Below are 23806 nucleotides of genomic sequence, written 5' to 3' on the forward strand. Positions count from 1 at the left end.
GAAGATTTAATTGTGCTGTTCCCGTGATTTGAACCATGGATAAATAAAACAATAAATATATTCTATACATAGAATGTAATTTAAACAAACGCAAAGTTTAATTTCTGTTTCATTTAAAGGAAACTTCGTTAAGATAAAAATTTAGATAAGAGAAGATAAGAATTAGGCTTGATTCTACAAAATTAAAGAGACGATTCCCATTTGCCACAGCAATAGGGTTATGTCAGGAGCTGTAAGTGAACTGGAAGTGACCATAATTCCAGAACAACGTACGGCAGGAAGTTGAGAGGTTCAATCTCGTCACAAGAGCATATCGCTTCATATACAGGGCGAAATTAGCAATCGTTTGGAGCAGTGGTCTTCAAACTGTGTTCCGCGGAAGCCGCCAAAGTTCTACGAGTTAATTCGAGTTCCACCGGTCAAAATAAAAATTCATAAAGAGAACTATAAAGTTGACTAGTGTTTATAGAGTAAAAAATATGTACGGATACCACGACCTCATTGTACCGCCTATTAAATTATGTGCATTTTTTCCTGCATTTCATTTAAACTTATTTCCTCGAATTTCATTAGAGATATAGTTCTCATTCGGTTAATTCAGTTCTCACTTCGCGGCAAGGCAAAAATACATAAAATCTCAAAAGATCGTCATTAAAAATTGAAAGATATAGAAAAACACAAAACACCAAATACAGTTAAAAAAAACAATTTTTACAATTAAATTATAGTGTCTGCGCAAAAACAAGCAAGATTTTTTGCCATTGCTGATGCGCAAAACTGAAAGTTTCCTTTTGGTCCCACTCGGCTAAAAGACACTGAAGGTGCAGAAGGACTTAATTGACTATTTTTCTGAGTTTCAATTGTAAAGAAATAAGGGTGCTACGGCAAAAAAAGTTAGGCTTAGCTGCACTTAAACAACTTTTAAATTGTTGATAATTCTACAACGATTGCATGCAGATTGAATAAAAACATTAAAAACATTGGTGAATCTTTACATTATGGTAACTTGGCGATTTTTTGGCGAAAATTTGGCGACTAACCCTGCTACAGCAAACTGCTAGTTTTGTTTTGTACGCCATTTTGTTTTCACAAAAGAAAGGCATTTTTTTTTTTTTTTTTTTTTTTTTTTATTCAACATTTTTTCCAACAATCTGCTAGCCGAATTACGCTTATACTAGAACTTTTATGGAACAAAAATGCTTAATCATGACAAAAATTAGGTGCCAAATTGGGAGAAAGTGCAGAATCGCAAACTGCTTGCCGCGTTTTTAAGAATTGCACATACACGGTATCCATGTACACATCGACCTATTTTCACTTAAAAAGTCAAAGAAAATTGACAAAAATCCAATTCTTCTTACTCTTGTAAAAAGCACCAAACAAATAAGTGGGCGATTCTGCACTTTAGCAGCGAATTTGTTTCTAAGTGCTTATTAGCTAAAATCACAATCGGAATTTTCCGGAAAATGTCACATGACATGTCTCATGATCTCTCATTTCTCTGAGACAAAATAATCTGTGATTCGAACTGTGTACTTCTGAAATTATTGCTAAAGTCCTAGCTAGTAACCTTTATCGCCTTACCAAAATGTCGCCAAACTACCTGTTACCATATTCTAACGATTAGCGAAAACCTTAACCGGAAGATAACAACAACATAATTCAATCATTTTTAAAGTAAAAAGGTTACTAAAATTTTACTAAATTTAAAAATTTTACTTTTTTAATTTTACTACATTTACTAAAATTAAAAAATAAATTTAAAAAAAACGGAGCCGAGTAAGAGAGCAAAATTTATTTGGAATGAACCTAAATTTCGAAATGTGAAACGAAGAATCAAATAAGTTTAATAAAAAAAAAGAGATTAATTAAAAAATTTATACCAAATTCAACTAACACTGAGGAGCTAAAATTTTGAGAGCTCATTTTTTAAAAACTACTAGTGCGGTTTTTATAAAACTTGGCAGTTTGGCTTAATTTGAGTCGTAGAATATGGAAAGAAATTGGCATGTCATTTCAGAAAAAGTCTTATTTTGTGTCAAAATACATATATTAGAATGATGCTATATAGAAATCTAATGGTGTGGTGTGGTGTATTTAATTATGGCAAAGCACACTAGGGCTATCTGCCTAAGGGGAGGGATGCCTTTCGTGGAGGACTTTCTAAGGGAAACTGGCTCGTATACACGTTACACATGGGGAAAACCACGAAAACGCCCATGCAGCCAGCCCGTTCGCGGGATTCGAACCTCGGACCGAACTACCAGTGTTCAGCGTCTTTACCGCTCGGCCGCTGGTGGGCACATAGAAATCTAATAGATATCCTAAGTCGCGCTTTTGAGACATGAAAAACGCAATTTGAATTTTGTCAATCAGCCAAGTAGAACGAGAGATATAGAACTGTCCCCCCCAACAGTGTACATATACAGTTAGTCACAAAAGTCTGCGTACAGACTAAATTTTAAATTAAAAAAACACTTAAAGCAAAGAAAAATGTATTTTAATCATTGCATTTTTTTTCTTCTATTAGCTAAAATTGTAAGCTTAAATAAAAAGTAAATAATATCAGTGTAATACTTTTTACATTTTTTCAAAAATATATTTTGTCAAAAATACTCAGAAATTCCCTCCAATAAGTCTGCGTACACTTAAAAAAAAAAAAAAAAAAAAAAAAAAAAAAAAGCAAAATATAAGTTTTTTACATTACTTCAAGACTTTGTAAGATATCCTTTATTCTTCAAAACAGCTTGCAGACGTCTGGGCATTGACTGAACTACTTTTTCATTGTCATCCGATGTAAATTTCGCCCATTCTTCCCGCAATTTACTAATTAGCTTATTTAGCGACTTAATATTGTGTTTTCGAATTCGTTTCTCCAAATTTGCCCACAAATTGAGGTCGGGTGATTGTGGAGGAGTACGTAACTGTCTTGGAGTGTGATAGAGGAGATATTCCTTCACAGTTTTAGCTGTATGTTTCGGGTCGTTGTCTTGTTGGAAAATAAAGGTATTAGAAAGGTTTAAATTTCGGGCACTGTCTCGTAGATTTTTCTTCAGAATATCCAGATAAACGTACTTATCCATGACTTTATCAATAATGGGAAAATTTCCAACTCCTTTCGACGACATACACCCTCATACCATCACACCGTCAGCTCCATGTTTGACAGTTGGATTTAAATTTCTCAGATTCAGTTCTGTTCCTGGTTTTCTCCATACAATAGGGTGACCATTAACTTTAAATATTGTAAATTTACTTTCATCTAACCAAATTAGATTGTTCCAGAAGTCCTGCGAAGAGTTTAAATATGTTTTGGCAAAAGCAGTTCTTTTCTTTCTATTTGTCTCGGAAATGTATGGCTTAGACCTAAGTTTGGTCCATGATAATCGGCCTTTCGCAGCACTTTTCGTACATTTTCAGGAAAAATTTCCTTGTTGCTAGTTAAAAAAAATGTCTTTTGCAATGCTTGCAGCAGAAAGTTTAGGATTTTGTTTAATTCGTAAAAGAATTTTTCTTTCTTCTCTCTGCGTTAGCTTCTTCGGTCTCCCAAATCTTGGTTTTACAGCAAGACTACCAGTGTCAAGATAGTTTTGAATAACTCTTTGCACACTAGTAAATGATTTACCAATATAGCGAATAGTTTTACCTTCATCTCTCAATTTGATAATTAGTTGTCTCGTAACTAAAGGTGTTGGTGTATTTAATTATGGCAAAGCACACTAGGGCTATCTGCCTAAGGGGAGGGATGCCTTTCGTGGAGGATTTTCTAAGGGAAACTGGCTCGTATACACGTTACACATGGGGAAAACCACGAAAACGCCCATGCAGCCAGCCCGTTCGCGGGATTCGAACCTCGGACCGAACTACCAGTGTTCAGCGACTTTACCGCTCGGCCCTCGTAACTAAAGGAATATCTTTATTGGTTGTCATTTTTCGTCAAAGAAAATAGAAATAACAACTTCCAATCAACGTGAAATTTGCTTCGGAAGTCAATGACCTTGAAAGTGTAACCTTTTTTGCATTCTCAAGTTTGAAGTTTAAAAGTTAGATAAAGAAATCTCCCGCCTCCTTCGCGTTGTACGCAAACTTTATTGGCTTTGATTTCTGGCCACTTATCTTTTAAAAATTAGTGTGCATAAATTATTAGATATGAAAATATTACAGTTAAATAATTTCGAAGTCCCTTATTGAAACTAAATATTTAAAAAATAAAACTTTAAGAAACTACCCTTTTCGCACCTTAAAATTTGGATTTGATATTACTTTTCTTGATGTACGCAGACTTTATTGACTAACTGTATATATATACACACCTCCCTTAGAAGTCTTTCCCGAACTTTATTTTTGCTAATCGTTGCTTGTTGATGTACTTCCAATCACGAAACTGTTTTAAATAACGAAAATATTCATGTTTCAGAAATTACAAATTAAAAAAAAAAAAAAAAAAATTGAACAAATAACGAAATCTAACTTTCGCTGCTGTTTCCTAGTTCGTATACCTATATTTAGGGAAGTTTTCTACTCGTTATGAAAAAATAAAAATACAAGAAATTCGACTTTCGCACTACAAACTGCGCGGGATATTTAGTTTCACAATCTTCAGTTTTGATGTCATTTACAGTTTGCCTCGAGGGATCGGTTAATTAAATAAAAGTAATTTGAAAGTGCAGAAAAAGGGTATATAATAATAAAATATACTTACAAAGAAGTCATGTGGTGTTCATATCAGATATTTTGTAAATATTGCAGTAAAATAGTGCACTACTGCATTAAAATAGTGCACTACTGCAAATAAGTAGTGCACTATTTTAATGCAGTAGTGTTTTCCTTAAGCAAAAGATACATGAAAATCTCAATAAATCTTCTGAAAACGGGAGACATAGAATTGCATATATTCTAAATTCCAAATGCATGTGCAAGTATTTACCTGTTAGGAGAGTGTTTGTAAGGGGACAAGCCCACAGTGAGGATGTTATTGTCACGGCAGTTGTTCCGTACTCGCGTGATTCTCGATGGATAGTTACGAGTTCTGAAATTCTCATTGATAGTGAGTAGACGCCTCTATTATTATACCCTGCATCGCAATCGACTGTAACCGTTCAATCATCTGCTTCGCCAACATCAGCGACGATGCCTAATTGTGCAGTGTTTCTGCTACTAGCTGGGGAAATACACAGAACAGGAAAGATTATACTTAACACCTAGGGAAAGGTAACTTGTTTGTCATTCTTTCCAAGATTTTATCAAAAGTACATGACCCTAAACATGTTTGCATTATTACCCCCCCCAAAAAAAAAAATCTGAAAGGTTTTAAATTTTAAATTACATCCAAAGCGTCGTTTTTTCAACATTTTGCGTGTTACCTTTATTTATTAAACATCATTTTCCACCAATACCACTTAAACCATAAAATTCAGTTCAAGAGCAATATCGAAAAATAATTTTAAATGAAGCCTATCTTTAGAATTTCCGATGCACAATCTCGCGCGCTGGAGATAAAAGTGTTTATTCTGTACAACGTTGCCATGCCTCGCTTTGAAATCATTGAGTTTCTTAATCAAAAATTCGTTAAAGTTTTACAAAATATGAAATCGATCATAAAACAAATTCTAAATTTCATATTTGGGCTTCCACATGCCCATATTCGCAGTAGGATTATGTCATTCAAAATTCGGTGGCTCTATGTACCGTTGTTTTATCACAATGCGAGAAATATACACACATTTATGCAGATTTTTCATTATTTAATTTCTTCAAATATAATACAGGGCAATAATATTGGGTGGCAATAGTTTGAAAAGTGAATCTGACATTCAGAGCGATTCGACGCAAAATCGCAAAAAGAAAACAATAGTCCCTCAGGGGCAAAGCCCATTTGAAGTTAATTACCAATTTGTGCCAATCAGTACGAACAAATATGTGCAAAGAGTGTTTAAATTTATATCTAACAGAGGATTATGTTGAGCGCGTATTTCTTTGATACTGTAAGAATTAGCTTTGTGTAAAGGATATAGTTACTTTGCGTCCGTTTTAACGTTCTCTGTTTACCACCTGAATTGGTGTAAAATGTTCAAATTACGATACATTTTTTGGATATAAGCACATTCATGTATAAGCAAAGAAGTGAAATTTTGCTGCAGAAACTTAGCCAAAATTGAAAAACCCATGTATAATGTGAATTTAAAATATCTGGTATTTATTAAATAATGAAAATTTTGACGTATCTGTCGCATTGTAGAAAAACAGCCGCTCCTAGAGTCACTAAATTTTGAACAGAGTTGTCTGTCTATCTGAACATGTACTTACTTTTCGAAGCCCAAAATTTGAATTTCCAATTTGTTTTTGATTTCTTCTATCATCTGAGCAAACTTAATGAAATTTTAATTAACAAACTCGGAAGTTTAAAGGAAATGTAATACCATTCGGCAAAGTGTTAGATATTTGTCTGTCCAAATTAATCTATAAACTCGGCGATTTAAAGGAAATCTCTCGCCACTGCTCGATAGAAAATATTTTTCTCTTTAATGCGCCAATTTGTTGCGATTCCGCATAGCGGAAGATATTTACTGTCAAATTTAATCCTTTGATATGGATAGTAAACGAAGCGATTTAAATGTATTAAATATAATATTATTAATTATTGGTTAAACCCATGAAATTACATTAGCTGCGCTCATTAAAATCCTTATTAACCCAAAGAGCGTTAAACCAGAAGGGCCTTTAATTTCGTTTAAGCATTTTGCATCGAAAACTTTAAATGTCTGTTTCAGTTTTCAAAGTGTTGCCACCAAATATTATCACCTTGTGTTATATTTAAAGTAATTAAATAATGAAGAATATGCATAAATGTATATATGTTTCTCGCACTGCGATTAAACAACGGAACCTAAAACCATCGAATTTTGAATAAAGTAATCCTCCACTGAATATGAGCATCTGAATGCCCTAATTTGGAATTTGTTTTATTATAGATTTCATATTTTGTAATACTTGAACGAATTTTTGATTCACATACTCAAGGATTTCAAAGCAAGCAACGACAACAATGTACTGGGGGGGGGTGAACATCTCCAACGCGCGAGACTGTGTATCGGAAATTCTAAAGATACGCTCATTTTAAAATTATTTTGCGATATTGTCGTTGAATTGAATTTACTCGTTTAAGTGCGAAGAACATGATATTTAATAAATAAAGGTAAAACACAAAACGTTAAAAAAAGCTTCTTTGGGCGTAATGTAAAATCTGAAAAGTTTCTCTGAGTTTTTTTTACTTATTTGTTTTATTATTATTATTATTATTATTATTATTTTCCATAATAATTATTTTAGGCGGCTGGCAGCGTAAGCGGATAGTGATAATAATAGTAATAATAAATATTGCGATAACTTAACTTCGAAATGTCAATAAATTGATAAGTTCGTTACAGATTCTATAACTTAAAAACCACTTGAACAGAGCCGAATATTGGATTAAGGACCTTGGATTAAGGACGATATCTTTAACTTAGTGAAAGAGGCTTTAGTGTAGAATTGGGTGCCCCTTCGATTGGCGACATTGTTTTTTTAATTTTGGCGATGAAACCTCACTTCTGGTTACCACGATAGTTTTAACTTTGTTTTAGCTTCCCGATTTTATTTAAATGAAAATAGATTGATGTGTACATGGTCATATTTTAGGCAGTGCGCAATGCCTAGTTTGTGCAATTCTAGGATGTTTTTTTAAGTAAAAACAGATCGATGTGTACATGGACACAGATCTTATGCAATTCTTCGACTTCTTATTTTGGTTTTGTGTAGCGGCCATCTTGAAATTGTGACTTCCTGGCGCCGATCTTGGCGTCAAAAAAGAATCGCCAATAAACAAGGGGCACCCGATTGTAAACTTTTACCGTGAAAGACAATAAGTTTCAATGAATGATAGCCATCTGCTTATGTAACACATATCATTTCAAAATTCTGCCATTTAATAAAGTCCTATATTCACCATTCTTTCCTATCTAAACCAAATGCGTAAACGTTGTCAACGAAGCTACGTCTTCGTCGGGCCAACTGCCCTCTAAACTCATTACACATTAATTTATCTTGCGAAGTTAGAATGCTGGAAAAGCTAGAATACTGAGCCATTTTAAATAACAGCTTAGCCGATTAGAATCCCGCCAGCTGGATACGTTTAAGCCATCTGCGTTGCAGAACTGCGTATGCAATCTAAAGGAAAATGCAAGACGGTCAATTAACGAGCACGGCAGCTAGCAAATTATACTGCGAGGCATAATCATCTTGAGAGAAGGGGAGGGGAAGAACTGCATTGAAATATTTTAGCAGTATTATATATTTACCGCCTGCTATTGTTTTCGTTTCCTCTGATTCTGAGAAGAAAACCCGCAATATAAACCAGCATTTGCTACAACTGATAACTGCGTAGTTAGAATTAAACTCTACCTCTGATTTTAAGCTTCATATACTCGTGTCTTACACTAAATAGGAAAGAAGTAAACTTACTCTGAGGCGGTGGTTTTCAACTTGAAGTATGTTCTGTCCTCGTATGTGTACGTACGTTTCTGTTCACAGTGTGCCTTTTGGCGGTAGATGTAAGGAATTGATGCGAAATTTTACCTAGAGTTGAGAAAGGCAATCCTAATGACGTACATCCCGATTCAGAGATGAGTCAAACAGACCGAATCAGATTGCCAGATCGTGAGATTTTTCGCAAATTTGCTACTTTTGAAAAACCTTTGAAACTAAAACGCGATTTGGGGAAATTTTTACTACTTTATGATTGTTTTGTGCTACTTTTTGCGACTTTTGAAAATGAAAAAGAAAAGTGGGTACTTTCGTATTATCGCAACCAGGTTGGCGGGATTTGTAAGTTTGAGTAAAAAAGTATGAATAGAAAGAAAATGTACATTTATTAATTACAGATAATTTTTAATATAGTTTTTTATATTATTTTGTTTTAAAATATAAAATAGCAATTAAACCCTTCCTGTTTCGAATTTGAATAAGTTGCAGAATTATTTTTTCGACGGAAATCTTTTGGCTATTGCTTTTAGCACTGATCGAAAATCGTATTCGCCATAACGTCGACTTATTTTTACTTAAAAAAACATCCCAGAATTGCACAAAAATGGCATTGCGCACACTCTTCACTTTATCCATGTACACTGCTATTTTCTCATAAATTACAAAAATTTGCACGAAAATGCAGGAAAATTTTGTGAATCTCCACATGCTCTTTTTACAAAACTACGTATAACACGTAGGGTTGCCGTAAGTAGGGTCGCCAAATTTGGCAATTTATGCGAAATTTGGCCTGGTTGCGTTAATACGTAAGTACCGGAAAGGGTATAGCATTAAAAGATCTGAGCAGATGCCAACGAATTTCTGTTCAAAATTAACTATTCTTACCAACTTCAACGTAATGAAAATTTGCTCTTTTAAAGAATTTAAATTACTTCATTAAGTCCTTTAGTAGAAATGACAAGAATTCCTCATATCATCTTTATTATGATTTATTTATATAAGCTTTACATAACATTCGATTCCTCGGTTAGAGTAAAGAGAAGGGTACCCCTTGTATTATCGCGAAGTTGTTGTTTCATTTATCGCCAAGTTGTTATTTCATATATGGTAGCCTGAGTAATTGAATGTTATGGAAACCCTATTATGACGTAATCGGTTGCATGATTGCAGTAAATTCGTAAGAGCTTGTTGTGTGTGTTGGTTGGGAAGTATATTGCTTGTTTTGTAGTTTAGACGGTAAAATGGCTGAATACGGTAAGATTAATTTGAAGTTTCTGTACGATTTGGAAAGAAAGGGGAAAAGAGCATTACTTGACTGGTGTGTAAATGAAGGTTTACTTAGTAGCCATTATTAAGTGTCCTGTTTGTAGGAAGGAAATGCGTATGGTCGAACGTCGGACGATAATGACGCTACGGAGGATATTTTTGACTCTTATTTTGTGAATTTATGTGGCAACGCCAGTGTACAGATAGTTTTAGGAAGTTTTCGGATGCTGTTAAGGAACTTTGTTTGACTGAAGACATATTAATTCGTAAATAAGGCAAGTATATATTTCCTTTGTGTAGTGCAAAGATAAATTTCCTTTTTTGTGTTATTTCATTGTTTGATTTAAAATGTAGTTTATTGGGTTTAATCCTAGTATCCGGTGCACACGGATTTGGCTACTTTTGGCGACTTTATGATGAGCAGTAAAAACGCGACATATACGATGAGTAGTAAACGGGTCATTCAAAGAATATATATAGTTAAATAGTATATACTATGTATATACACACATAGTATATAGTGTATATATAGACGTTCTTTGGATCATTTTTGGTGTTGGCGATAATTTTCAAAATCGCGCCAAGGCTGCACCGTATACTAGGATATTACCGTTTATTCAGATTATATATATTTTTTGTTGGCTCCTTCTTTGAATTTTTAAGTGAATACAATTCGATGTGTACAAAGTCAAAGGCGTGAGCAATGCCTAGTTTGTGCAATTCTCTTATGTTTTTTGAAGTGAAAATAAGTCGATGTGTGCATGGATAAAGTCAAGGGAGTGCGCAATGCCAAGTTTGTGCAATTCTCTGATTGGTTTAATCCTAGTATCCGGTGCACATAGGATTTGGCTACTTTTGGCGACTTTATGATGAGCAGTAAAAACAGGACATATACGATGAGTAGTTAACGGGTCATTCAAAGAAAATATATAGTTAAACATAGTATATACTATGTATATACACACATAGCATATAGTGTATAGTATATATATATACAGACTTTCTTTGGATCATTTTTGGTGTTGGTGATAATTTTCAAAGTCGCGCCAAGGCTGCACCGTATACTAGGATTTTACCCTCTGATTTTTAAGTGAAAATAGGTAGATGTGTACCTGGATACCCAGTTTGTGCAATTCTTTGTCTTGTTATTTTGGCTTTGTGTAATTTTGTATTTTTGGCGCAAAAATTGCTGCTACATAAGCCAAAATCACAAGTCAAAGAATTGCACAAACTCGATATCCATGTACCGACAAAAATCGCCATTTTTCGCCAAGAGGTACTCGTAAATATATTTTTATCGATTCCTCTTTTTAATAGAATTTCGATTAATTATTATTCACTAAAAATTCTTTATAACTTCAACATAAATTAAAGCTGGTCTTTTTTTGCCCCCCCCCCTTCTTATAGTTTTTTATTCCATTTTGATTAGATGTCTAGTCACTATCAGTTTGATTTCCATTATTTTACAAAAATTATTTGTTCTTTTATCAGTTTTTCCTTCTCGTGTTAACATTCAACCATTTTTGTATGCGAAACTTCGTCCCGTATTCAAAGCAAAATGAAGGAACTCGGTAATAATTTATGGAGTTCTGGAAGTTTCATGAAGATGGAAATCGACAGCCTGTACTCAGTTATCGATGACTTTGGATTCTTTCGTCGTAAGTTCGAGAGCTGACAAGAAATTTTTATGAGCTGGGTGGTAAGATCGATTCGAAGAATAGGGATCAAGAAGAAGCTGAGATGACAGCATGAAAGAGGTGTCTGCGGCGGCAAAGAATATATTTCTGATTGCAAATGTCAGCAAAGTCATTCTGTTTGAAGGTTTTTATCATCTAAAGCAGAGATGGTCGAACTTCACGTTAGTAAGAGATGCATATTAGAATTCTATGAAATCGGAGAACCGCAAGTAGAATTACCAAGAGCCGCAACTAGCTTATAATGTTTTAAAAGCATTAGTAGAATTTTAGAATAAAAAAAAAAAAAAAGTGGTTACAGTTATTTAAACAATGATGTTGCATTTCATAACTAATGGTTATCTTATATAGTATATATAGAAGAATGTTTATTTGCGTGTTTGTTCGCAATGAACTCAGTCACTACTTATAGCTATCGTCACCAAACTTTCTACAATTATTTACTGGGTTCTGCGAAAGGTCGATTTCCATTTTGGCTAATCTTTGGAATATGGTAACAGGTAGTTTGGCGACATTTTGGTAAGTCGATAAAGGTTACTAGCTAGGAATTTAGCAGTGTACATGGATAAAGTCAAGAGTGTGCGCAATGCCATTTTTGTGCAATTCTGGGACTTTTTTTAAGTGAAAATAGGTCAACGTGTACATGTATACCGTGTATGTGCAATTCTTAAAAACGCGGCAAGCAGTGGACGATTCTGCACTTTCTCCCAATTTCGCACCTAATCTTCGTCATGATTAAGCACTTTTGTTCCATAAAAGTTCTAGCATAAGTGTAATTCGGCTAGCAGATTGTTGGAAAAAAATGTTGAATAAAAAACAAAAGGCCTTTACTTCGTGAAAACAAAATGGCTTCCAAACACTAGCAGGTTGCTGTAGCAGGGTTGGTCGCCAAATTTTCGCAAAAAAATCGCCAAGTTACCATAATCCAAAGATTAACCTCCATTTTTTTTCAAAAAAAAAGGTGGCTAAAATCAGTGATATTAATTAACAACTCTGAAAACAGTGTCGCAAGCTGCAGATAAATAGCTGCTTTATTTCGAGAAGTGTTGCCACTGCTCGCTTTCAGATCGTAGAATTTGTTAATAGAAAATTTGGTTGATCTTTACATTATGGTAACTTGGCGTTTTTTGGCGAAAATTTGGCGACCAACTCTCCTACAGCAACCCTCTATTTTTTTTTTCCACGCCGCCATTTTGTCTTCACGAAGTAAAGACATGTTTCTTTTCTTTTTATCTACTGAACACTTCTTCCAACAATCTACTAGCCGAATTACACTTATGCTAGAAATTTTATCTAACAAAACTGCTTAATCATGACAAATATTCACTGCAAAATTGGGAAAAAGTGCACAATACCATACTCCTTACGCGTTTTTCAAAATAACACATACACATAAACCATGTACACGCCGACTTATTTTTACTTAAAAAAACATCCCAGAATTGCACAAAAATGGCATTGCGCACACTCTTCACTATATCCATGTACACTGCTTTTTTCTCATAAATTAGAAAAATTTCACGAAAATACATGACAATTTTCTCAATCTTTAAACCCGGTAAAAAGAACATATATGAAATTACCTGATCGCGAAAAGGTATTTACCCTTTCCAAATATGAACATTTCAACATATAAAATAAATAAAATATCCAAAAACTTTTACCTCTAAATCATCTATTACATTATACACGTCACCAACGAATTCATACCGCAAGCATTACAAATACTTAGTATCAAATATTTAAATTATTTCCATGCACGTTTACTTCAACTAAAACGTATACCAAATTCCTACAAACATAAAATTCACAAAATAACTATAATTTAATTAAAATATCACTAAACCATGTACACGTAGACTTATTTTTACTTAAAAAAACACCCCAGAATTGCACAAAAATGGAATTGCGCACACTCTTCACTACATCCATGTACACTGCTTTTTTCTCATAAATTAGAAAAATTTCACGAAAATACATGACAATTTTCTCAATCTTTAAACCCGGTAAAAAGAACATATATGAAATTACCTGATAACGTATACCAAATTCCTACAAACATAAAATTCACAAAATAACTATCATTTAATTAAAATATAATTAAATTCAAAAACACTACTTAAAATATAAATAAGCACATACATAAAATTAATATAAATTACCTTACAATCCTAATTACTTTAAACTAAATCATTGCTAATAACAATTTTCCCAATAATACCAAATTCCTTTACTTCCTTACATTTAGAACAATGCATAAAAATAATATCCTCAAATAATTAAAAATACTAACTTACCTAATCTTCTTCAGAATCTTGATTACGTGTCCGATAAACTTTTCTTTAGTTACGGCCATGGGATCCAAAAATTCACGAACACTGTTTCACACAACACAGAATAAACCAAATACAAAATTTCCAGATTTTTTCCCGATTTCCCCCCTTTTCCGATTCAAGAACCGTAATTCGTCCATTAATATCACATGACATATCCCATGATTTCTCATTTCCCTCACACAAAATAATGCGTAATCGGAACTGAGTACTGCTCACATTATTACCATAGTCCCAGGTAGTAACCTTTATCGCCTTCAAAATGTCGCCAAACTACCAGTTACCATATTGTAAAGATCAACCGAAAATTTCTAAGATTTACAATGTCTTACAAGACTTTCAAGTCTTTAAAGATAGCGAAAGGTATTTTTCATTCTTAACGCTAACCAGTTTTGCTAAAATCTATATTTTTGTATTCTAACAATTTATAATTTTATACAAATTCATAATCAAAATCGCTGTTGCAAGTTATCAAAAATAACCAAGATGTGATTTTTGCATAACTGTCACTAAAGGAAACAAATTTCTATTGTCCATCCAACAATGAACGTTTCTTTTATGCGGAAATGTCCCGCTTTTCGATTGATATGGAACTGTCGCTTGTGGAAATACTATCAAAGTGCTGTCAAGGAAGTTTTGGATGTAAACAGGAAACACCCCATCTAGAGACCAAAGCCTGGGAGCAGTCCTTCATTCGTGTACTCGTAGTGGGGGGTTGGTCCCCTCCTTTCATTCTTACCTCTATGAATGCATTCGAGGGGCATATAAAATTGCTCGGGAGGCTACAAGTTTGAGATTTCTGCTCTAGATTATTTTGACAGCATACAATGCTTTAGAAGAGACGTTCGAAACATTTTGAAAGTTACGTTACGCAACATTATGTTATTTACATCCATTTATACGCCCCGCAACTTAGTAACTGTTGTCCTTAAACAACGCGTAAGATCTTGAACTTATTTTTACCTCGGCTTCTTTTTCAGAACGCAAAATTTTGCAAATTCGTGATTTTGATGTTACGTCAACCATGTCACGTTACTACCCAATCCGCCTGAGAAATGTTTCCATTCCTCAAGGCAGAAAAATATTTCATTTATCATGCGCGCGACTTGGCAAATTGCCAGTTCAGGGAAGTGTTGATATTCGAAGTTCCAAGTTCCGTAAGAGCGGTAAAATTTCTTTCGAATATTAAATTTAGGACTGACTGAGCGATTTTGAAGGAATTTGATCTCACAATAATTCACACCATTTTTTTTTTCAATTTATTATATCTCTAGTTTAATTAATAATATATCTTATTCATGTGGTTTGGAATGTATCTAATAGATAATTTTTATATAAATTTGCTCCAATATTTATTCGATTAATGTAAGATGTTTTCAACTCCATATGTATGGCAATTTGACAAAGAATAATTATTTATAGGCCGCTTAATATTAGGTCCCTCCCTCAAGAAAAAAAAAAAAGTATAGGAGAGATATGATACGATTTTTAAAAGTTTTCAGTGAATCATTAGCATTACTTAAAAGTCATGGAAATTGAAAGATGGAGGAATTTATAAATGAAAAGCGGAAATAATTGTTTTCACTTAATCTTTGTATTTATTAATAAAATATTGCTACTAGTATAATTCTTCAGATGTTTATTGCATTCAGATGTATATGCAAAAGCTTAAGAAGTTGATTGTAAAATATAGGACAATAAAATAAATTTAATAAATATAAATATATTTATAATATAAAAATATAATTTCATGCAAAAGCTCTAACGCTTTGCGAGTTGCCAACTCCATTTATCTACAGAATTTTCTAACAGTTTATATACCTGTCAAAATTTCATAAGGTAAACTTCAGGTACTGGATATCACCTTTGACAATGCTTAATAAAATAAATTATACGACATATATGCTAACATGATCAAAATGCATTTAAATCTCCCATCGGGTTCCCAGTTTTGTATCTGGACTTATTAAACATTCAGGTTCTTAAAAGCCTTAGAAATGCTGGAGCTAATGAGAAATGCAAAGCATTGAAGAAACAATGCAATGCTACTCTTCTTATCAGAATAGGAGAAATAACAGCTTGCTTACCTTCATCGATTTACTCGAAGTCTTTCTAACATAACGGAAGAACATTCTAAAATTCTAGCGAGAAGCTTCACATCGTGCACTAGACTATAACATTCGCCTGAATTACTCTACAGATCTTAAAGATCGCTCCTGGTTCTCCCTGCGCCATGTCGCTGATCAATCCCTTCGTTGCCTGCTGCTAAATTTAGTATCAGTGAGCAACCTGGCGCCATCTACCAGAGTATTTAAAAAGTTGTTGCTAATGTTGCTAATACATTTTTGTAATCGTTTTTACGACACAGAAAAAAATGAAGGTCGTTAAAAACACTGTAAAAAAAGAAAAAATAAGAAATAACCTAGATTTTTTTTTTTTTTTTTTTTTTATAAATTCTAACCTAAGAATTTTAAAAAATAGCAAAGCATGAATTTCTTCACCGTTATTAAGTAGCTGTGTGCTTAAATTTTAATTAATCCTCCGCATACAATAAACATAAATTAATGTAATAATCTGCTAACATTAGTTTAACTTTCTGTGCAGAAAATTGTCAAGTTAAATACCTACACATTTCGTTTTAAATTGGAAAATGTGAACGAGATGTTTCTAGTTAGTGTCGCCATCTATCGTTCTTAATTTGCTCTAGTTGTGAAATTATTTTGCTTTTAAAAGAACATGTGCTCTTGAAAATTACTCTGCTATGTTTTCTGCATTATAAACGTGATAGAGAAATAAATTAAGATAACAGGAAGGACAAAAATAAGTATTTTAATTTCAAATTTTGGTTCAAGACAAGTTGGTTGACTCAGGTGTTTAGAAAACGAATGTAATAAAAATGTCTCCTAAAAGCTCGATATGAAATCACTGATTAATTTGTAAAAAGCGCAAAACATATGTCATTATTATCCAAGAGTTTTTTTTTTTTCCTATGATACATATCTAGGTAATTAGGTTAGGTTTAAACGTAATTCCTTTCAATAATTTCTCAAACAATAGAAGTACAATAGCATATTCTAGCAATATATATATATATATATCAAGCAAAGCAGTAATAACAATTTGTGAAAAACCAATTTTGGTCTAGAAAACATCTTGCGCAATATGCTGCAAAATAAGTAAAATATAAAAATTGTAGAAAGCTCGCCTAAAAGTTACCAAGAGCTGCTGCTCCAAAAGGTTTAAAACGTTTTCAAAAATTAATACACATGAAAAGCAAATCATTAGACATGTAAAACATAAATAAAATTAAAAAACTGAAAAAGTTAAAAAGTAAGCGGAAAATGGTAAATTAGCCAAATTCGACTTCCAAACAGGCTTTTCAAGCTAAATTTCATTTATTTGAACGTCGAATCAAGCTAACCCCATTACGCGTTTCGCCGAAACAGACAATTGAAACTTTTTCGCTAAAAAAAAATTTTTTGACAAAGTGTCTTGGAAATTTTAATAGTCTCAATTCTCTGTTCCAATTTCCCGACGCGTCCGCTCAGAATGACACATTAAGGTGTTAAAATATGTTAATCAAAATGAAAACTTCCTAAATCTAGTCTAAAATTAAAATCAAAACGAAAATAAATAGCGATGAGCTATTAGTCCTAAAAATACAAAAACATACGGGCTGGCCAAGTTTTTATAGTTTTAGCTGAATTTGCCATTTTCACTTCCAAAAATTTTTTCCATCCTACTACAAGCCAAGCGCCATTTTTTGAGATCTTTACACGGTTTCCGAGGTTTCCGGCTCCCTTCGATAATAGGAGACGAGTTGCAGACAACGAAAATCACTTCGCATTGGCTAAACGCCCACAGCACTTCGCTCCCCTCCGTACGTCATCCAAAATAAGACGCTAGAAGTTAGCAGCCATTTTTAAACAAGTTTCAGAGGGACAGCTTTGCATCGCCAAAGGTCAGTTTTTTGTTTCTTTTGTTACAACTTTTTCTTGGTCTTAGCAAGACCCACTGAGTTTGTTCGTTTCTTTTCCTAATTTTTTATTTTATATTAATTACAAGTTTTCTTACAGTTTTCTAAAATCTATTATTTTATAATTAAATTGCTAATCTTTAAGCTTGCAGGCCCAGCCCGTATGTTTTTGTATTTTTAGGACTAATAGCTCATCGCTATTTATTTTCGTTTTGATTTTAATTTTAGACTAGATTTAGGAAGTTTTCATTTTGATTAACATATTTTAACACCTTAATGTGTCATTCTGAGCGGACGCGTCGGGAAATTGGAACAGAGAATTGAGACTATTAAAATTTCCAAGACACTTTGTCAAAAATTTTTTTTTTAGCGAAAAAGTTTCAATTGTCTGTTTCGGCGAAACGCGTAATGGGGTTAGCTTGATTCGACGTTCAAATAAATGAAATTTCCCTTGAAAAGCCTGTTTGGAAGTCGAATTTGGCTAATTTACCATTTTCCGCTTACTTTTTAACTTTTTCAGTTTTTTAATTTTATTTATGTTTTACATGTCTAATGATTTGCTTTTCATGTGTATTAATTTTTGAAAACGTTTTAAACCTTTTGGAGCAGCAGCTCTTGGTAACTTTTAGGCGAGCTTTCTACAATTTATATATATATATATATATATATATATATATGTAATAATAAAATTCCATAATCAAGAATACACTTAAAATTCTAACTGTGTGTTCTTTTCATTTTTAATGGCGACGTTCTCTTATTTGAACGTACGTGGAATTAATTCCACAGCCCCGTAGTCAAGTTGTTTTTCCCGCCTTTTTCTACACGTACAGTTTTAGAATGTTCTCGAAATATTTAAAGCGAACTGGATTGGCTGCAGGGGGTGTGACCAATGTCACGTGATGAGCGATAAGACATCTGGTTGGCGATGAGGTATCCAGGCATCGTAGCGCTGTAAATCTGAAGTTTTACAGTAGTTATACATAAAATAGTACTAAATCAGTTCATAAAAGGTGTGTGTTGCAGTCATAAATGCAGAAAATAAAATACGATTCCAAAAAGTATATCGGGGCTTTTTTCTTAAATGTCACGATGCAGTAAACTTCATACAAAAAGTAATTAGTAATTCTTTTTATTTACTCCGGATATATGAATTTTGTAATTGCTATTTTCTCCTGAAATATAATAAATGGATCTTGTTTTTTAAAACTATCGTCCGATTATTTAAGCTACGACTACATTTATGATTCTTCAACAATCTATTTATTCACGACTAAAGCTGATACATCATATATATATATATATATATTTTCCTCAGGTGCCTGAATTATTCATATGGAATATGCATATCCGTATCACACGTTAGCTAAGAGCGTATTGCAAAACCTTAAATACACTAGATGTAAAAAACAATGCGAAATTTAATGAATTTTTGCTTGTTAGCGGTTTGAATTTATCTCCTTAAAAAGTAGATTGCTATTTAAAAAGAAAAAGAGACTGAGAAAGGGGAAATATCTGAAAGTGCTCAGATTTTAACGGTCGCCCACTAGGGTTTGTTAAGGTTTTTTTATGCTCTCTCTGAGCTCACAGATTACCAGTCTGCTGTTGCACTCACTCCTGCTAACCCATTTCTTTTTGCCTTTAGCTAGTGTTTTAGCTCTTCTAGTCTTTTCTTTCACTTTTTGGCTTTTTATTATTAACATTTTATGTATTAAATTTATTAATTAAATATCATGTTCTTCGCACTTACGCCACGAAAATTCAGTTGAATAGCAAAATCACAAAATATTTAAAAACAGCACGTCTTTAGCGATATACAGTCTCGCACACTGAGGATAACAATGTTTTACTCCGTATACTCTGTTGCCACTTCTAGCTTTCCAATCATTGAATTTGTTAAAAATTCATTAATACAAAATATGAAATATGAAATTAAAAATTCGATCTTCCAGTTTCACATGTTCCGGTGGAGGACTATGTTATTCAAAATTTGATGGCCCTAGGTACTGTCGTTTTCCCACAGTGAGAGAAACATACACACATTTACGGAGATTCTTCATTATTTTACTTATTTGAAAGTAATACAGGGTGATAATATTTCGTGGCAAAAATTTAAAAAGTGATTCAGAGTTTTAAAGTGATAGGCTGACAAATTCCGTTTCGGGTCTAATAGCCAATTCGGGCTAACATCCTTTTGGGTTAAAAAGGGAAAAGGAAAAAAATTATTAAAACTGGAAAAGCAATCAATCGCTGCCTTATTCGAGGAAACAAAAATGAATTATGCCTCCACAATCACTAAACATATCCCAATGATCTTTCAATAAAAGGAACATATTAAAACTAAATTTCGAAAGGTAAAACTAATAAGCGCGGGGAAGTTTACATTGAAAATCCCAAAGCCTTGAAATACGCACTAAAATGGCAAAATCTTTCGCTGACTGAATATAGCATTTATTAAAAAATAAGAACGCCTTCCCCACACACTCAAACACATTTTTTTTTGCTGTACCGTTGTTCTAAAATTTTGTAGGGTTTTAGAATCTGGTTATTTTGACAAATAACAGTTCCCCCGCCCTACCATTGGCTGAATGGCTCACGTGCTATTATACACCAAGCCAGAGGGAAGTTATATACAACCTAGCCAATTACAGCGTGTTGTAGGGAAAATGGAACGAGCATTTAGGTTATTTAATTACGGCAAAGCCTCGAGGGCTATCTGCCTAAGAGAAGGGATGCCTTCGTGGAGGACTTTCTAAGGAAAACTGGCTCGCATACATGTTACACATGGGGAAAACCACGAAAACACCCATGCATCCAGCCCGTTCGCGGGATTCGAACCTCGGACCGAACTACCAGTGTTCAGCGACTTTACCGCTCGGCCGCTGGAACGAGCATTTATTTCTGTGTATTAGTAGAATTACAGTAATAGTTTACAGATGCAGTTCCATGTGGAACTGAGACTGACAAAACAAAGGAATTTGACAAATTTCGAAATTTAGTATTTTACAGATATTTACAATGACATTTTGGCATCTGCATTTCCGAAAGACAAAATCTAGACCTGTGGGTTTACATTAAGAAATTAAAAGGAATTGGTAAATCGGTAAAGTTTGCCATATTATATGCTGGTTCTTGGAAAAGGCTTGGGTCTTTATTCAGCATGTACTGTATTGCCAAATGACTAACTAATTGCTAACTGCTGCTTGTGGGTGTTGCAAAGTTGCCTCGACAGCCTTCATTTTATGCGATCAACATTGAACATTTGCAGGAATTCTCTAGTGCAGCGGTTTTCAATCTTTTGATTAACGAGTACCATGTAAACAAACATTGAAAAACTTTAGTGCCACCACTACATTTTAGGGTCATAGAAGAGTCCTGTATAGTATAACAAGTATTTATTAACCCTTTCCGGTACGGTTACCTTTTACAGTCGGAATTTCGAATAAAAAAAAATTAATTAAAAAAAAAAGTTAGGCAGTCTAATTAGGCCTAGAGGAGTACACATGTAAAATTTTGTGAAGATAGCACTTAGCGTTTTAATTCTGTGGCACACTGATTAAATAGAGCTTCAAAAAGAGTGCTGAAACGAGCATTGTTATCAATAAACTGACTGATGAGATACGGAGAAACAAAGAATACAGACTCAGGTGTCCTAGATGATCGGTGAGCCCGGTCTGGACACACCTAGGGTTCGCCGTTCGATTTTGGTGGTGGTGTATTTAATTATGGCAAAGCACACTAGGGCTAACTGCCTAAACGATTATCTGCCGTTCGATTTTAGGCAAGTTTTCAAGGTAAAGTCTGAGTTGCCTAGATTATCGGTGAACCCTCTCTGGGCACACCTAGGGTTCGCCGTTTGATTTTAGGCACGATTTCAAGGTAAAAATTTAAAACTAATATAGAATGAGAAGATTAGTATACAGCCAAAAAAATAACATAGAAATTTCTTTTCAAACAATTCCTTTTATACCCTAAAAAAATCTGGAAGATTTCTTTGAAAAATGAGGGTCTTAAAAAACTAAACATGGCTAAAATATATGAACTGGTTTGTGTTGAGCTGCCATATACTATAAATAAAGAAGGTTCAGAGTAACCTATCAATCCTTTTTCATCCAATTTTTCTGTGCGTACAGAAGGAAATTTTTAGGTGTGTCCAGACCGGACACACTGTGCCGCAAAGGGTTAACAGGTTTAAGTTACACACGAACATTACATTTAACTTTAAGAAAATTACAGAGCGAGAGTCTGATACAACCTATCAAGTTAGACACTGGGCTTTTACTAAGTCCTTCTCTGGCTACTCACCAGAGGGCAGCCTTGTTGTCACAGTTAGTCCAACAGTTTATGTTAAAGGCTTGGTTACAATGTATATATTTTTCCATTTACACACCCTATTGGCTATTTGTATTAAATATGCGCACATAAAAAATATTAGATTAAATATTGGTTACCATTTTAATTATCAAAATTTAAGTTATAATTCTAAAATTTAGTGTGAAATTCGGGCCTGTTGAAGAGAGATCAATTTATATATGTCTGGTCTTATTTCACTTAACTTTAACCGTAAATTAGAATCCACTTTTAATTTTGTTCTGTATTTCTTATTCAAATAAAACGTGAATGAAAATCCTTGTTCACCCAGATACGTTGTGTAAAAAAGGCAATACAAATTTAATAGATTTATTTGGAACACCTTTATATTCTTTTTTTTTTTTTTTTTTTTTTTCTTTTATTCAGCCAAAAGTGTTTGGATCAGCCAAAGTTAATAAGTGTGTTATTTTTGAAATCTTCAGTTAGAATTCGATCACGGGAAATTTGGATCAATGTTTCTTTTTCTTCACGAGATTTTTAATTTAACAGTTAAAAACACTTTGTTTCTTTGCATACCACCTATTTTTCTCTTGCATATCATCAGTGGTACGTGTACCACCGGTTCAGAATAGCTGCTCTAATGTATTCTCTTTGTAACTCTGGATGATCTACGAACAAAGAATATTTGAACACATAGTCTGCTTTTAAAAGTTTTAATTCTGTCACACAAAAGTTCTAGAAAGGAAAACGGCTAAGAACCAAAAGCCGATTCGTAAATAAATAAATTTCTTGTTCTTACAAATTATAGGTTAGGTTATTTAATTACGGCAAAGCCTCGAGGGCTATCTGCCTGTGGGGAGGGATGCCTTTGTGGAGGACTTTCTAAGGGAAACTGGCTCGTATACACGTTACACATGGGGAAAACCACAGAAACCCCCATGCAGGCAGTCCATTCGCGGGATTCGAACCTCGGACCAAACTACCAGCGTTCAGCGACTTTACCACTCGGCCGCTGGTGGGCTACAAATTATAGATTTTAAGTGCTAGATCTTTTGCCGGGCACCATACGCCAAGTCAAGAAGCGAATTCATTCATTACATTTCCTCACCAAAATATTGCTTTTATGATGTTTTTGCCATCCGACTCGAAATGAATTCAAACTCCTTCTGATCCATAGTCGTGTCGATCACATACTATACGTTTCAATGTGCGTGGAACGAAATAATCTACAAACTGGATGTATGGCGAATGGAATGTATAACGTCAGTAATCTACAGCACGAAGGTTAGATAGTCAAATTCACTTGATGCATCACATGTTAAATGGCTCAATTAAATTGTTTGCTATCATCATTTAATAACAGGACGATTCTTTTTGACTTGTTCTAAGTTATGAAGATTTTATATGTGGATGTTCTGCATTATTAAAGTAAATGCACAGAAAATAAAGTATGTATGCAAACTCGTATGCCTCTCTTAAAGCTGATACTGATCAGATTGGATTGGATTATGGATTGTATTATGGATTGTATTATTTAACTACGGCAAAGCACACGAGGGCTATCTGCCTAAAGGGAGGGATGCCTTCGGTGAGGACTTTCTAAGGGAAACTGGCTCGTATACACGTTACACGTGGGGAAAACCACGAAAATGCCCATGCAGCCAGCCCGTTCGCGGGATTCGAACCTCGGACCGAACTACCAGTGT

General features: G+C 33.8%; 1 protein-coding gene across 3 annotated transcripts in view; it reads right to left on the reverse strand.

Annotated features, from left to right (window-relative positions):
* The window catches only part of LOC118192903 (uncharacterized), a 200777-nt gene extending 184724 nt beyond the window's left edge, over positions 1-16053 (reverse strand). Inside the window, exon 1 of one of the 3 annotated variants that reach the window (XM_085816178.1) lies at positions 15901-16053. In XM_085816178.1, the coding sequence (XP_085672304.1) occupies positions 15901-15945 (45 nt within the window). In that variant the 5' untranslated portion in view covers positions 15946-16053. Of the gene's footprint in view, positions 1-8499; positions 8522-13777; positions 13933-15900 lie in introns of those variants that run through there. The other 2 variants (XM_085816181.1, XM_085816182.1) reach the window with 2 other exon arrangements.
* Between the last annotated feature and the right edge of the window lie 7753 nt (positions 16054-23806).

Source organism: Stegodyphus dumicola, chromosome 4 (genome assembly GCF_044657685.1).
Source record: "Stegodyphus dumicola isolate Sdum_Otavi_A_Nest chromosome 4, ASM4465768v1".
Lineage (NCBI taxonomy): Eukaryota > Metazoa > Arthropoda > Arachnida > Araneae > Eresidae > Stegodyphus > Stegodyphus dumicola.